At 47.4% G+C, this 16,163-nt stretch overlaps 1 protein-coding gene and 1 long non-coding RNA gene across 3 annotated transcripts in view; one reads left to right on the top strand and one right to left on the bottom strand.

Annotated features, from left to right (window-relative positions):
* The window catches only part of LOC143357941 (headcase protein-like), a 237,343-nt gene that overhangs the window by 203,638 nt on the left and 17,542 nt on the right, over positions 1-16,163 (bottom strand). For both annotated transcript variants that reach the window (XR_013082905.1, XM_076794670.1), the window contains exon 2: positions 113-209. Coding sequence is in view for 1 of the 2 variants with exons in the window: in XM_076794670.1 (XP_076650785.1) it covers positions 113-209 (97 nt within the window). In the remaining variant the exon portion in view is untranslated. The remainder of the gene's footprint in view (positions 1-112; positions 210-16,163) is intronic.
* Positions 1-16,163, top strand: part of LOC143357943 (uncharacterized) — a 188,697-nt gene that overhangs the window by 58,680 nt on the left and 113,854 nt on the right. The gene's annotated exons all lie outside the window — the stretch shown is intronic.

Below are 16,163 nucleotides of genomic sequence, written 5' to 3' on the forward strand. Positions count from 1 at the left end.
TCTAGCCAGTTTACTATACCAAACTTTCGCTGTCTGGAGCGCGCGCGTGCGCCGGTAGAAGAGAGGCTTCCGGGACAGGTCGCGAACGAGAATTCATAAATTGGACACTCACCTTGATGTGATAGGAATTCAGCTTGGTTCGGGGCAGGCTGTTAAACGCGCTGAAGTCCAGGCGGCGAGAGAAAATGCCGTTCGCGCCGCAGCTTTGTCTAGAACACAAACACAGTCTGGTTAAAATATTATTCAAGAAACTCGGAGAGCGATAAATTAACATTTCTAGTCGTAACTGTATCGTATGTAGAATGACCCAGAGTCGCGACTAAAATGAATTAAACAACGAGTTAGATAGCCACGAATCGAGACAAACAAAATGGATAGAGGTCTCTTGGCAAGTTCCTGAATTTTCCTGGTTTCCTCATTTCCCCCGGTAACGACCAAAGCGAGGGACTTGATATTCCGCCGAAGCACAAACAGTAAGTCTTCCCATGAAGTAGGCGAACACGAGACACGTTGTATCAGGGAATTACAGCTGGGAACGGTCCCTATTCAGCGCGACGTCGCCGTTCCCGCTCGAAACGATCCCTTTAAAGTCTTCCGGGGGAAAAAATCGAGGTTCCCCGTGATACATAATAATTCCGTGCTCGAGCCCCTCGGTTGATAACCCTACGAGTGTCTCGCGACCCTCGCGCGTTTATCCTTGCGAGTCGATGAAAGAGCAAGAGAGAGAGAGAAAAAGAAAGAAGAGGGCACCGATGGCGCGCGAAAGCCCGATGTACTCGTGTATCTCCCCTGAAAAAGACCTAACGGAGTAACGCGACATAAACCACCCCCGCGCACGCTACAAGGATCCACCCTCGAAAGCGTTATCCTTCATCCCGATGCGATCGAGTATCGGATCCAACCGGGCCCGGGAATCTCGAAATTACTCGGACCGATAGTTTCAGCGAGATTCGTCGAGCAGCATACGGCGACGCACACGTGTACAGCGAACTTTTACACGAGACTGATCCGCCCGATGTCTGATTCCATCGAGTATCCCTCTCTCTCTCTCTCTCTCTCTCACTCTCTGCGACAGACATGGAACTCAATAACGGATACGAGAGCCAGCCTCGGGAATCGATTCCTAGTCGACGCCGCGGCAGACAAAGTTTCGACACTCGGAATCGATGGGGAGGAAACTTTGAGATCGGTCCATTTACGTGATACGGACCGGGGAGCAACGAGGTTTGATAATTTGAAACGGCCGCCGCGGCGAACCGGCAACTTGTGTACACGCGCCACAAGATTTCCGGCGATGAAATTCACTCCTGCCATAGAAGATGTAGAAAATTGTTCTGAGAAATTAGGCAGGCAGTGTTTTAAAAAAAGTGACAGTGACTGGAATGGCAGCAAAAATTCTGACTGAATCCTGAATTCTGAATTCTGCTGTTTTAAAAAAAAAGCTGACACTGGAAATGGTTCCAAAATTGTAAAAAGCCTCAGGAATTATTCTAAGATTGTGGAGAATTATTTTTAAAAACAGGTTGGTTTTAGGAATTGTTCTAAAAATTTTAAAGTGTTGTCCGGGAATTGTACCATTTCAAATTCATTAAAATTATCAAGAGTAGAAATAAACGTAAATATTACACAATATTTTGTATACGTCGATGAGAAGTGTGCAACAGCGAGTGACACGGTCTCGGAGAGGAATCGAGTCCCGTGAAAATTTTGATGCCGAGGATCACGAGAGGTCGATCATCGGCTCGAGTGCACGCAACAGATCGCATTGCATAATGCAACCGCGGCTCGAGATCGTTTTCCTCGGTGACCGTGTATGACGAGCACGCGTCCGCGACACGCTGCTGCGCAATATTTTCGTGACCCCCGGCTGACATTGCCAAAAGTTAGCTGTACGGGGGCCGGTAATAGAGGACGGTCTCGCACGAGTGGAGGCCAAGGCTAAGGTCGACCCCTCCACCTTACAATGCCTATTCGTACGACTGCCTCCTGACACCCGGCATTCTGTGCGGCTGGCTGCTTTCGATTCCGCTTGTTGTCTTCCTGACACTGACGTAACTTCCTTCCACCAACTGCTGACCTCTCCTGTCATCGCCGCGGCGCGGTTGCCTTCATTGCAGTCGAAGACACGTGCACTTCGAACTGTCCGCGTACTCGCAAAAAGGATTATCGTAGTCTTCTCTCTTGCATCATCGTTGATCCCTTTGCCTCGACCTACCTCGGCCAATTTGAAGAAGTTGTCTCGTATTTTATTTGTAATTCTTATGTTTTATTTGTACGCGCGAGTCCATCCCAGCAAGACATATAATCGCAGCAGACTGACCAGCTTTTTTTGTGTTTATCGTGTACAAATTATATTCTGTTACTACAAAAGTTTTCTAACAGCTGCAACCGCAGGAAACTCAGTCGTTTATCGCTTTCCGACACCAACGCAAGGTTAGCAGGTGAGACGCAGTCTGACCACAAACCCGAGTAAGTCGTAATCTACTTACAGAAGCTTCAACATATCCTGCTTAGAACGATATTCGTTACGAAATTCAGAGATCACTATACACAGTGTGACCTACAAGTAAAACTACCGCGATGTGCATTTTACATGACGTACAACATTTTGGCTCGGATTTGCTTTAGCCCTTCGGGGACGACGTCGTACACCATTACCGACGAATATTTGAAAGATGATTACTAGACTGCGGGATCAAAATAAAAATTTTCTCCGTCGATTGCAGGAAATAAGAGCCAAGTACAAATATCTTGCACGCTTTAAAAATTGTATACTGTTGAAAATCTCAGAATCTCTTCGCTGTTTTAAATTTGACCAACACATTCTTCCATAAACATAAATATCTTTCGCGTACCTTACCACTTACTTTCTAGAATTTTGAGCACAGTTACAGAAATTATCGGAGTCTAAATCACATCGCGCGGTATCCGTCACACAGAAGGAAACCGACGATCGTCCTCGTATGGTTACGAATGATCACTCATCCTCCCACATTATTTTTTTTACCACCGTGTACAAGTGCTGCGCCGGTCGGGACCACCGAAACGGCATAAACGCCGTCGATTGAGGAGCAATTCGGAGCCATTAGCTCAACGAGGTAACTCGTACGGTCCGCGGAGGAGACGAGAGCCGAGTCAGAGCATCGAGTCGGACGAGTCCGAAAAAGGCTGGCGCGCGATCGATTTGCATATCGTGCAACGAAGCCGCATAATCGGGCTGGAAAGCCCGATATTTACGTTCGATTGCAGAAGGCGGCTTCGGGGGGAAACGGTTCGGCTGTAGAGAGACAGAGAGGAGAGGTGGGGAACCGTACAAATACGGACGCGGTCTCCGTCATTAATTTACAACGATGCGAGCCCACCGGCATCAGGCTGCCTGGCAGAGAGAGAGAGAAAGAGAGAGAGAGAGAAAACCAGCCAGGCAGACGGGACTCTCCTCTCTATGCTCGACCGTAGTTATTTTCAATCACCGGCATTTACACGTCGCCTCTCGGTCGCGTTCCGACTCGGCTGCCCGATGACTAATATCGGTTGCGCAAGCTGCAACGCAAACGAGAATCAATAGAGTCATTATTTCGCCGGCCGACGCGAAAATCTCAGCGCCGCTTTTGGTCGCGTGTCCGTTTCCCACGAATCGCGTCCCTGCAATTAGCGGTCAGACAATGATCCTGGCCACACCGTGCCACGGAACAAACAAACGCTGTCTCTCCTCGTCAGACTTACGCGTGTCTCGATCATCGCCGTCTCTCCTACTCCGTAATATGCTATTTTTGAATGTTATCCGCGTATTTTTGCGCGCGGAGTCTTCGGCCTGGCTGCTCACCTTTTATTTTGTTGTTCGTTCGGTCTGCGATACCCGGAGACTGCGAGAGTTATCCGGATGATTTAGACCATTTCTTTGAACTTTTGCGATGCTTTCCGTCGGCGACGTTCGAGTGAAGAAAACTTCCTAACATTTCAGATGCGTTATCTTTCTGTTTCGTTGTGAAGCAGATCTTCATGCGAAATAGAAATTATCTGCATCGTTTGCATAAATTATTCTATTAATAATTTCAATAGAGCACGCCCGTTTATTGGTCACACAAGACTGAACAACATTCCCCACGCTATTTTTACCCGGACAAAACAAAATAACCGGTTCCCGATTCTAATTTCCCAATCGCTCGATCTATAAACATCGAAACACTACATAAAATTCTCGAGCCAATCACCAGGCGATTTTTAAACGAGCTACGAAAGCCGAGTGTCAATAAAGACTATCTCGTCATTCTGACAGGACATAACAAAGCAGCGGGGTGTATCGATAACCATGCGTGTCGCGTTGGAACAGCAAAACGTGTTTGCTACGCAGCATTTGATTCTCGAAACCGTCAGCGGATAATTCGCGTGAAAGAAAACCGATCGAGATCAGAAAAAAACTGAAAGGGGACTAGGGTTTCGCGGTTTAATTTATATTCGTTTGGGAAACCGATTTACCGGCAGGAGAAAATGATTACAGTGATTTCTCTATATATGTCGCCAGGGCTGGACGATAAACGTCGCGGAATTATCCCCACTGCCGTAGTGGTAAGCTCGAGAGGCCTCGGACGCCGCGGACTGTAAACATAACACGACTCGGTTATATCTCCTGCACGATACACGACGCTGGCAAGACCCGTGTTGTTGACATGTATCGAGAACTCACTCATTTCCCGAATTAAGCTCCGCCGAAAAAGGAAACCGAGAGCGCGGTTTTTATCGGCAGCCGTTCGAGCAACTCGTTAACGAGTCGATGCATTGTGCGACGTGACACATGAACGAACTATAATACTGTAGCGCGAATTGTTCGGACGCGTCGGTGGACATTACCAGCCCGCACGATAAAACAGCTTTTATCGGAGAGGAAACCACCGGCCGTGGCCGATCGATGCCTCTATTTATAGTAAATTTCAATCGTATCGATGCGCGGGATCGATCGTACCCATTTGAAATTATAATCAGCCAATTAGCAAACTTGATGGTCGTCGTGGAAATACGGGGAGAGGCGACGCGCGCACGGATTCGAAATGTTTCCATGACGATGCGCCTGCAGCCGAGATCATGCCACTCGAAAATTATACTTCGGCGACCTTATTTGTCGGTCGAGAGAGTGTTCCCGTTTGGTCGACGCAAATCATCGATCCTCTAATTATACTTTCTCGAAACGTGACATCGTGAAATTATGTCTTTCGAAATCGGGTCCTCCGAATTGTTTTGGAATTTTGCGTGTACGAAAAACAAACGTTCCTTCGACATCCGTGGAAAAATTATACCGGCATCTCGATTAGTTTCTTTGTTGTTGCATGACAAGGTAGGAAGTGTTACGGTACAGTGGATATACATATACATACATTTGCTCTTTCCATGACCGCCACTTTGTGAAAACACATGTTTTGTTTACTTTGTCTTAGCTGAAGGTAATGTGCGTGATTACAGGTTGGAAACATGTTGAAAAATTTTTCCACTCCAAGATCTAATTCCGGAGAATAATCGGTGTCATAGATTAAAGCAATTTCTGTCCATGCGAAGTAGAAACTGCCAGTCACGATCGGACAAGTTAACCAATATGTAAGTACTATGTACTCCTATTCGACAGTGTCGAGCGTACGTCAATCCTATAAATAGAATCACCTTTTTATCAATGGTACCATCAATGACAATACAATTTGCATTTTACACGATTGCAACAGTGTTGTCCAACGTGGCAACTCCTTGACACGACATGCTGCAGATAAGATGCAATAACTCGGGCGCTATACATCATACGTGTACATTCTCGAAGCCTCGGTAAACAAGCACAAAATTTTTCAACAACCCAGCTCCATTAATTACTAGCCTGACATTAATTTAAAACCCGACATTCTTCGGTATCTTTAAAATTTGCTGGAAAAGAGAATACTGTTTCCCAGTTGGATAAATAAATAACGTCAGCGGGGTGTCTCCGGTGCTCTCCGATCTTCCGATAGTTTTACAATGATCGCGTAACGCGAGCCGTATTACGCTCGGATATTCGCCGGTGAATCAGTTCTCGCAATCGGACACCTCGCGCGTATCGTCGTGCCCGCCCGCCGCTTGTTGCACGGTCTCGATTTCTAGGAAGTCTTTCGTAATCGGCGATTCGTTTTCCGACGACATGAATGACGGAGCACAGGCCCCGGTCGGTTCCCGTTCGCCCATCGGGGAAACGGTTGCATCGCGTGACATTGCGTGCACCGAGAGTTCATGCCTTATCCGCGCGCATCTATCGAACCGTGCGCCTGTAATTTAGCCGCGCGGACTCAACAGCCGGTTAATCGCGGCGACTGGGAGTTCTGGGAAACGCGATCCTCGTTCCCGGTAATTCTACCGGTGACTTGGCTCGCGTCTGCAAATACCGGTGGGTCCCGAGAGAGGAGAGAGAGGAGAGGCTCTCTCGGTCACGTTGCAGCTCGAGGTTCACGCGTTCGAACAACTCCAAACCAGAGTTTCATAAACTGTGCCTGCGACCGTCAAGACGATTTCAACTCGCTGATAACGCTGAATTATCGGTGAACCGTGCATCTTTATGCGAAGTAAATTTGTCTGACCTTGGCCGAAGACCTGACACGTTCATATTTTGGTTCAACTGTACTTCTCTTCTTTAATGGTTTCAAGAAGTTCGAAATTGTACGCTAGTATTCTTACATTGTTTCGGTCTTTCAACTGTTTTAAATTTCCGTGTTATTGTTGTAGTCGTGACCAGAACGTAGATTGTCATGCAAATTCCTTTTTTGTATAGGCTGCTTTGTGGAAAAACATTCTGTCGTCTGTCGGGAGGTTCTCCCAGGTCGAAACAAAAATATAATACTGTTGGTTTTAATTAATAGCGACACTTCCTCGAACATTGCAAATTTGCATATGCTATAAATGCATGAACACACGAAGATCCCGTTATGGTTATATGTTTTTTTATTGAGAGGAATCTTTAAAAAGAAATAAATATGGGATAAGGAATTCTTCATTTCAGGCTTTGTTTCTCGGGATAGGTCGCGTGTCTGTGCATGACTTGCCTGTTCTACTTCCCGCAACAGTACGTTCAGACTTGATTTTCTCGAAAACGCAGCACCACATAAAAATTCTTCCCATACGTTTATCATTAATTTTTTAACGAAGAATACGAGTAGCATAATTCAACCACGATGCGCCCATAATGAACCGCCACGTATCATGAGAAAGAAAAACATCTGCACCATTATCAACGGTATTAATTGTCCATGAATTATGCATTCGATTAATCTGCATACCTAGAAGAAAAATATTTGCAGTGTAATTAACGCTACTAATTGGCTGCAAATTATGAGTCAGGCCTAGCCTACGCTTCAAACCCGAACAGTCACATAAACACTGTCCCCTGAAAAACTGGAAATTAAACAATGCTGAACAGAACGACTCGCACAGATTATAAACGTACGTCTCAGAAAGAATGGTTCTAAAAAAGGAGAGGAGGGAGGAAGGTGACGGATGAAATGTCAGAAAAAGCATTTTGCGCAAGCCGCAAGAGTCCCAAGGACCCCTCCTCGCGTACGCGTCTCGCAAAGTGATTTGCGAACCCGGTGCGCCGCTGCAAGGACGCGGGCGCTACACGCATCCGGGCTGCAGCTTGTTAAGCTCTTCAAGGCCAGGCGGGCCCATCCTTGGAATTTTAATCAGTCCATTTGACTATCGCTCCCCCCTTGACCGACCTTCGCGCCGCCGCGTCTTGTATTCGGTAATGGCCGTCCCAAACTCGGCCCGATCTACTGACTTTGTTCCTTTTTATCTTGGCACCGCATCGACGGTTCTATCAGGATCCTAGGTAGACAACTGGAGGCCTCGGGGCAATCGTCTGTGACCTCACCGGGGTCCTATATCCTCTTATTCCATTTCGACATATCGGATTATCCTGTCCTCTAACTTAAATTAAGATCCCATTTTAGAATCGCGATCTTTGGCTCATTCGCAGGAGGAAAGCTTGGGGCGATGTCTGGAGGTTGACGAAGATGCCTCGGGCTTGGGTTAAGTCTGGGTTGGAGATCAGCTATTCTCAAACTAAAATCCTATTTTAAAATCTTCCAGTTCCCTCTGTTCTACTTGCTTGCAACAAAGTTTAAAAACTGAAGAAGCGCCTTAGATGCTCTTACGATCGCCGTAGACTCGCAAACTATTCTAAGCTACCGTCAAGACTACAAGATGACAGAACCACTATTATAAGTGTCGATGTATCCAAACGTCTCGTGCTGAAAAATGAGGCATAGCCTCGCTGCCACAAGGTGTGGCAGTGTGCTGGAGTGTTTGCAACCGGAGGGGGATCAACGACGATTTCGCGAAGCAAATCGTGGGAGAATCCGCAACCACCCACGCGAGGTGCAGCACGCGCGAGCGACACTCGACAGACACCTGCGCACACATTCGAGGTGTGTATTTATAGTCGATAAACCAATTGTTTACGCAGCCAGCCGATTCTTAGGTGCCGTTGCATCAGTAGAAGCTAAGAAAGAATAAACGATAAAGAAAGAGGGAGAGAGAAACGAGCAAGATGAGAAAAAGAAGAATAACAGCCGACAGTCCAAGAGACGAGTTTCACTTGTCGCCGACGCAATTAACGATGTTTTTCGCTTGAAGCATTTTTGCGCAGTTAGGCGATAAAAGTCTACTCGCGCTGATGCCCTTCTGTTCAGTCCTCAATAACAGCTCAGCCCACTGTGCAGTATGCTTCATCGAAAATGCTGCCAGATGTCTGTGTCACCCCATTGATTATAGAAATGATCTTGCATCGAAACTTCGCTGACTCAAGAGGCCTTTGATAGAAAATTGTCCTCCAAGCTCTATAATACAGTTAGATCTTTCTTGTTCCAAAGATGCTTTCATTTGAAATAATTGAGCAAATTTCTTGGACACACGTTGTCGTGGACACCGTGCGAAATATAAATAAATTCTGCCTTGCCATTTTATGCATTTACGACAAAATGCGAGAAGTTGCAATTTAAAAGAGCAGTAAAGTTGAAACAATTTAAGAATATCGACGAATTATCTCTAGCTCATTGAAGTTATTAAAGAAAGAACAAAACGTCTGCCCGATCCCTGTTTGTCGCAACCATGGTAGAAAATTTTTATTTCGCATAAAGGTGTTTAAATGTCAGCGTGTAATGAACTTTAAATTGAAGATACACAGTGAATGTCGACACGGCGACTCGTCGATCGTGCTGCTCATCTCCGAAAAAACAAAAACGCGCGCCCCTCTGGGGCGTGGCCCGGGTATCTTGTGACGCAACCGGCGATGCACAAAAGAGAAATCACGGTTGGCAGGCCGCGAGCGAAAGATAATGGCCGGTTTGCATTAGGAACGAGCTGCGCGCCGCAGATAACGCCGCGATTATCGCCCGGGAGCCGGATTATTCCCGAGCCAGACGATACTTTCCCGGGGGCAATCGGGATCTATCGCGCGGTGTACACGCGTTTCTTGTTTTCAACCGCTGTTGCTGCTGCTGCTGCGGTAGCTTGCAGCTTTTCCCGACGCTCTGTGCCCCCGTTCCTGCACCTTGAACTTGCTGATGCGACCAGAGATAATAAGCAACTCGCCACAGCTCGCGCGTGTTTCGCTTTCTTCCCCTTATCTCGGGTGCGAGCCAAACTTTCGCAAATGTAACCCCCTTCCGAGACGAAAATTCCGCTCTCCGCTACCCAGACACTGTTACTGCTTTAACTAGACTGTCGCACTTCGTGCAAATATATTTTTACAGAAACTGAAGCAAATTTGAAGAAATTTTTTCATATTTTTATCGAACGCGTGGTCCCAGAAGTATTTCTCAGCCCCCAAAAGCTTCGCAGACAGTGCAAACAATAATCCGAGTTCCAAGGGAACGATTCCAGCTCAAAGGGAATAATCTCGGCCGGGCATAAAACTAATTTTCGAAAAGTTTAATAAGTTCGTTGCCGGGAGGCATGGCATTCGCCGGCGGCGTCGACCAGCGTGTCTCGAGCGTGTTGTCGCGTCGGATTAGGCTTTGGCAGCGAATGGGATTTACAAGGTAGCTCGGGCAAACATATTTCGAGGGACTTATCGGTTCCCGTAACCGTGGGTTGGCGAATCTCCGTCGAATCTCCGCTCGGAGCGCAATCTTCTCGCATCCGAAGTTAGATTGGCCGCGCGAGGAGGCGACCGGCTCTCTCTCGCTACCTAACAGAGCGTGAGCGGCTACGAGAGAGAATCGAGTCTCGGTGTCCTTGAGCGTGCAGGATGGGGCGGAGGATTCGCTTCACGAATTACTTACGCGCGACGTGAGGATCCTACCAAGAGCGCAGCTGCCTGCTGCAATTTCCACGCGCGGGACACGTCCGCGTGAGAAGAGAGAACAAGAGAGACAGAGAGAAACCATAGAGAACAAGCGAGGAGCCTAACACCGCTGGAGCAGGCACGCTGCGGGCCTCCTAAAGAAGCTCGCAGGTGTGCGCTAATGAGTCGAACGATAATGGAAGCCCGGCGCGAACGAGTCCGGGACACAATGGCCGTGTCCGGCCTGAGAGGTGTCGCGGGAACATTTTCACGAGCTTTGGGTTTCGTAACCGATCTTCCACCCAGCCCGTGAGATCCGAGCGTGAAAGGCGGAGAGAGAACGTCGAGACGCTGAGCACACATCTTCTGTGGACTCTGCGGCAATGTGTACTCTGATGCTTTCCCAGAATTTCCCAATTGACGAGCACCGATACGATACGCAGGATCTTCCGAATCTTAACATCTCCGATGGATGCGGCTACCTGGAGCTCTGGGACCGAGCATATTTGTCTACTAACCTCAGCTCCTTGGTTAGCACACATGATCTATATAAATAATTGTTAGGAAAGCAGCAGCAGCAGCTGGGACAATGAGTACGTTCTTCTATAGTTAGGTATGAAATCTTAACCCTTACCACTCGAATGACGACTGTAAGGGCGCCACTAAAAATTGTTGTATCATTATTCAAAATATGTTCAACGTTATTAAATTTGTTTGTATTTAATAAATTGCTAAACACTCCAGCATTGTACGAGTAAATTACAGTATTGTACGAGTATTTGTAACATGAAAGAATATATACAGGGTCATCCGTTTTTAAACGGCCAAACGCCAACCAGCTATAGAGGACCCCAAATGGAACAACTTTCACCCCTAACACTTTCTTTGATTCGAAGTTATTTCATTCAGTCTCCACGGCGTGCCCCATGTCAAAAAAACCAACATCCAAAGGTCATACAGAAAAGTTGACTTAATAAAAAAGATGCCCCTATTTATTTTAAACCAAACAAAGGAAAAATCATCAAGATACATAATTGCAGTCCTAATATATTTAGTCTTAAGTGAACGCAAAAAATGACGGGTTTTTGCAATTATCTAAAAATCAAGACCGAATCAAAAAAAGTGTTAGGGGTGAAAGTTGTTTCATTTGGGGTCCTCTATAGCTGGTTGACGTTTGGCCGTTTAAAAACGGATGACCCTGTATATAGAAGGGAAATATTCTAGGTCGGAAGAGATGTTTCGTTTTGGAGTTGAAATAGCTTCGGGTGCAAAGGGTCAATAAAGCGACTGTCGGTGTATGATGATCGTTGAACGATCGTCAAAACAAAGGCGACTCCAGTGACCTAGACCACCGCGTCCTTCAGACGACCTCGCCCGCGAAGAATGCAACAAGATAAATGGCACACGTTGAATCGAGTTGCATCGCGAAACGGAAGTGGACGCGCGTCCGTGGGACTACTTTCAAATCGTGGAAAGGAATCTGCATTCGCGGAATGTCGCGGAAGATCGCGACAGGCAGGCTTGGCCGATTCGGGGGACCGGTTCTTCCGGTCGTTTTCAGATTTCCTATTAATAGGTGGCATAAGCATGCGGAATGGCATCGAGGCGAGGAACACCGACGAGAAAGGGAAGAGAGAAGGAGAAGGAGGGAAGACCAAAAAAAACGCGCAACAACTTTCGCGTACGAGACGAGAGGGACACAAGCGACACGCCGCTGGTTCGCCGATACGTGCATCGAATCGGGAACGATCTCTCGCGGTTAGGTTCGCTGCGAAACGGAGATTCGTCGGTGATCTCGCTTTAATCGCATGGTAATTCCGCGAAACGGCCGGCTAATTAACCCGAGAATCCTGCTGAAATAAATACACTCGCTCGGTCCGGTCTCGGTTCTATCACGAGGTATACACGGTGGTGTAACTTCATAAAGCCTCGGGAAGTTTCCGCGAAGCTCTCCTACTCGCCCGGAGATAACGATCGTCCGCATAACATTAGCCGAGCAAAATGCACTTCGATGTTCCGAAGTCTATGCCGCGCTTACTATACACGCTGCCGCGAAGTTTGTAGGCAGACGGTGCGGCGAACGTATTATGTTGCGGGATTACGTTATTCGAAACTGTGACTTCGAGCTTCGGTTACTATCTACCGTTTAATCGTACTTCTTTCGCTAATGCCAATGCTTCAAGGCTTATGTCAATAACCAAAGTTTTGTGCAATGTAAATGAATCACTAGCCTGCGAATTTTACGCATTTATGACTAAAATTAGTGCAATTCGAAATGGTACGAAGATTACAAATCTTTGAAAACGTTAATATATTACTTCTAAGATTATTCAAGGCAGAAAGAACACGACAATTTTTATTTTCCATGGAGATCCGCGTTTCAACAAGAGAATCTACACAAAATTCTGGAAACAAATTACGGGGTGGTACCCCAGTGTTGACACAAGGGTTAACAGCGTAGAACGTAATTAATGTTTGTTTGCAAGCAGACGGGCAAAATCCGCAATACCGTTCACCATCCATCTCCATTTCCTCAGTATCGGCCAACAGTAAATCGACAAGGGTATAAATATTTTCGTACACTCTGGGGTCTGCAGCGAGGGGCGTATATGCGTGAAGGAGGAGTCTCTCTCTCCCGGGGCAATTATTTGTAAACCCGGGCGTCGAAGCCGAAATTCTTCTGTTTTCCCATGGTGTATCGGCTCCGGGATAATTTCTCCCTATCCATGGCGGAGGCAAAGCGATCCTCGAAGTCTCCGGAGGCGAGTAAACGCTCCGTCGCGATTACCGAAACCCCTGGTTTACACAGCTCCCTCAAATCGACGGGTTTTCTGGCAGTACCGGTGACGAGTCGCACTCGACTTCGACAAAGCGACGAATTCCGTCGACAACAGTGCTGTACCCTGTGCCCCCCTTTGCTCCCTGCGGGGGGTGTCTGTATCTGACACACGTAAAATCGCAGGCTTTTAAGCCCGGGCCCGGGCTCCGCGGCGACAGTGTCAAAGACAGCCTGACAAAGGGGGTGTGGACAGGACTTGACGAAATAGTCGGGTGGAAAGGTCGCCGTGTTTACGGACACGCGTTCCCGCAGGGTGGCTGGCTCCCTCGGCACACAATCCACCCTCTATCTCTCTAACACCCCCGCACACCCCGTTCTCGCTCGGCTTTCCCATGGACATCGATACCCTGACTCGATAATTCGTCGTGTCGAGGAACGGTACCTATCTCTATCGCTCTCTCTCTCTCTCTCTCTCTCCCTCTGTGTGTGTCTGTGTGTGTATACACGCCGAACCCGTCTACCACGGCTTAGGACAAATCTTTCAGGAAAGAGGACACGGGATTAGTCTCAGGAGTTCCGGTAAACCGCCGCACCGGTGGGAGACACCTGTCTTCCGCGCACCCGGCCACCAGCTCTCGACGCCGAGCTGTCAAGGAGGGGGGACAAGTTTCCACAGACCTTGTCCGGACGTCGCACCTGATCGGCAACTCCTTCGAGAGAGCCCCCCTAAGGCATACGAATCGACTTCGAGGATTGTTTGCGCCCGACGGAATCTGTAATCCGCGAAGAATGACCGAACGCTACCTGGATCCTCGGCTTTGATCAATTAGCCACCCTGCAGAATTTATTTCGTCTTCCTCGTTGCCAAGCAAGCCATGCATCGCCATTGTCAATTCTTGCTTCAGAGTAAATTCGATTTCTATATTAAAATGCGAAGTCATTGTTCGCCATTTTCATCGTTTTAGTAATTTTACTAGATCGATTCTTCCAACTTTCACACAGTGTCGAATTACAGTTACTCATTTTTCTCATAAATGCATAAACTTCGCAGTCTAGGCATTAACGTATTGCTTCATACTGTTTAGAAATTGAATACCTCGCTACAAAAACAAGGTGGTGCATGCATCTTTTACGAACCTTGCACTTCTGAAAAGATTGACTGACTAAACATCTTGCACAAACATACCAGAAAATCGAAGTAACTCGTGAAAGAAAAATTGAAACACCATTATACACGAAGCAGATTCCAATTAGAGTTGCATTGGATACGTTCGAGAAAAAATGCTTGAATCTGGACAACCGATTCCATCGCCAATATAAGATCAACGCAGCAGGTCTGTAAAAGGACATTGAGCGATAACGAATAATATTCGGAGAAACATGCTGGGTTCCTCGGTATCTCGATACTGCGTCCAGTTGTCCGGTGAGGATTTTCTGAAGAACGGAGGATTGAGATATTCGCGTGTAAACCGCTTCGAAACAGACTCGGTTGGGTCTCTCTTCTCATCGGTGTGCATGATGCCGTGCAGCCGCCGAGGGACCGCACCACGTCGAAACTGGTTTCTAAACCCGGGACCACGCGTGTCCATCCGAAAGCGAGGCCTGGACCGGTCCGTGTAAGCGAGAGGGGACAAAGAGGAACGAAAAAGAGAAGAAGAAGAAGAGATGTAGTAGTGGTGGTAGTAGTAGCAATAGTAGTAGTAGAAGGGATCGTGATACCTTCTCGCTGCAGGATACGCATCAAGGACCCAGGACGAATCCCGTCCAATAAGCCGAAATGGAATCAACGGATAAAGAGCTCTTTCCCGGGGACACGTAGTGCTCGCGCGAGAAAGGAAGTCGAACGATCGTATAAGGTCCTCTCTACGATCTCGTGGCGAGGACTTATCCCCGTCGTGATAACGTGGAACGAATTCCCGGGGCTGTCGCGCGGGGGTGGCCAGGATTACCTGAAAACTCGTCCAGAGGTTAATCCGCTTCGAGTTCGCTCGTACGCAGTTATACGCGCTGCTAAGAGACGCGCGCACTGTAGGAACCTGCAAGGATTATGCGTCCTCCGACACACACACAGGACCAACGCGAAACGCTCGTCCCGCGAATCACAGTCCTCGAAGCCGGCGAAGCGCGCTGGCAAAGTTGCACGGTCTTGTGTGCAACTATCGCGGGCTGTCCCGGTGCTCAGACTTCGACAACCCTACGCGTTGCTTAGGAGAAACGCTCTGGTTAAAAGCGCACTGTTATCTGTATCTGGGGAGCTTTGTCGGAGAGGCAACTAGGATCCTCTTGCTCCTGGGATCTTGAAGCGTCGACGGAGCTGATTGCTCCCGGAAGGAACTGTGATTCCCTCTTGTTAGGATTTTGATGCAGCCGTGTCTGCTTAATTTTCCAGTATTAGAGCCTGTTGCGACTGTATTCGCGAGGATTTGGAGCTCAGGTCAGGTAAATTGCAATGTAGTGCAGTAGGATCAGTGTAGTGCAGAAGCCACGCCTACGTGGGGCAACATGTGCAACGGGAGTTAGACGGACAATCTGGTAGTTATAGTTTTCTCGTGGATATGAATGAAAACTAAATTAGTTGTTTTATTGGCACAGGATCAGGTGACTCGGTTTAGGCTACTATTCTAACTCTTTTGTTGGCGGGATCAAACAAGCCACGCCTAGTTAAGGTACTCTATACAGGCCGAAAACGAAATAAATATTATGTTGTAGCATTGTAACAAGAGTCAATGGTGTTCGGTTTGTGTTAAATAATTCTAGAGCGAGGATTAGCACAAGTTGTTCTATAGAAGACTTATGTGGACTAATTGGACAAAGCCAACGAAGCCACGCCCACTGAGACGCGCCCACATTCCGAGAACAAGATAAAAATTCTCCCGTCAGGATTTTAAGAAGAATTTAAATGGATATTTCAACTATTCCCTACGAGAAGATAGAAATTCGAAAAATAGTGTCATCGAGTTCCCGTAAACGAGATACTTATCTCGAGTTCGTCGAGAGCCAGAAAGCCACGCCCACCGGTAGCGCGTAACGGCGACGTTACGGAGAAAATATTATGATTCTCTGTGGAATGGCAGAGACAGTATCGAGCGTTTCTTT

The sequence above is a fragment of the Halictus rubicundus genome, chromosome 10, assembly GCF_050948215.1.
Source record: "Halictus rubicundus isolate RS-2024b chromosome 10, iyHalRubi1_principal, whole genome shotgun sequence".
Taxonomy (NCBI): Eukaryota; Metazoa; Arthropoda; class Insecta; order Hymenoptera; family Halictidae; genus Halictus; species Halictus rubicundus.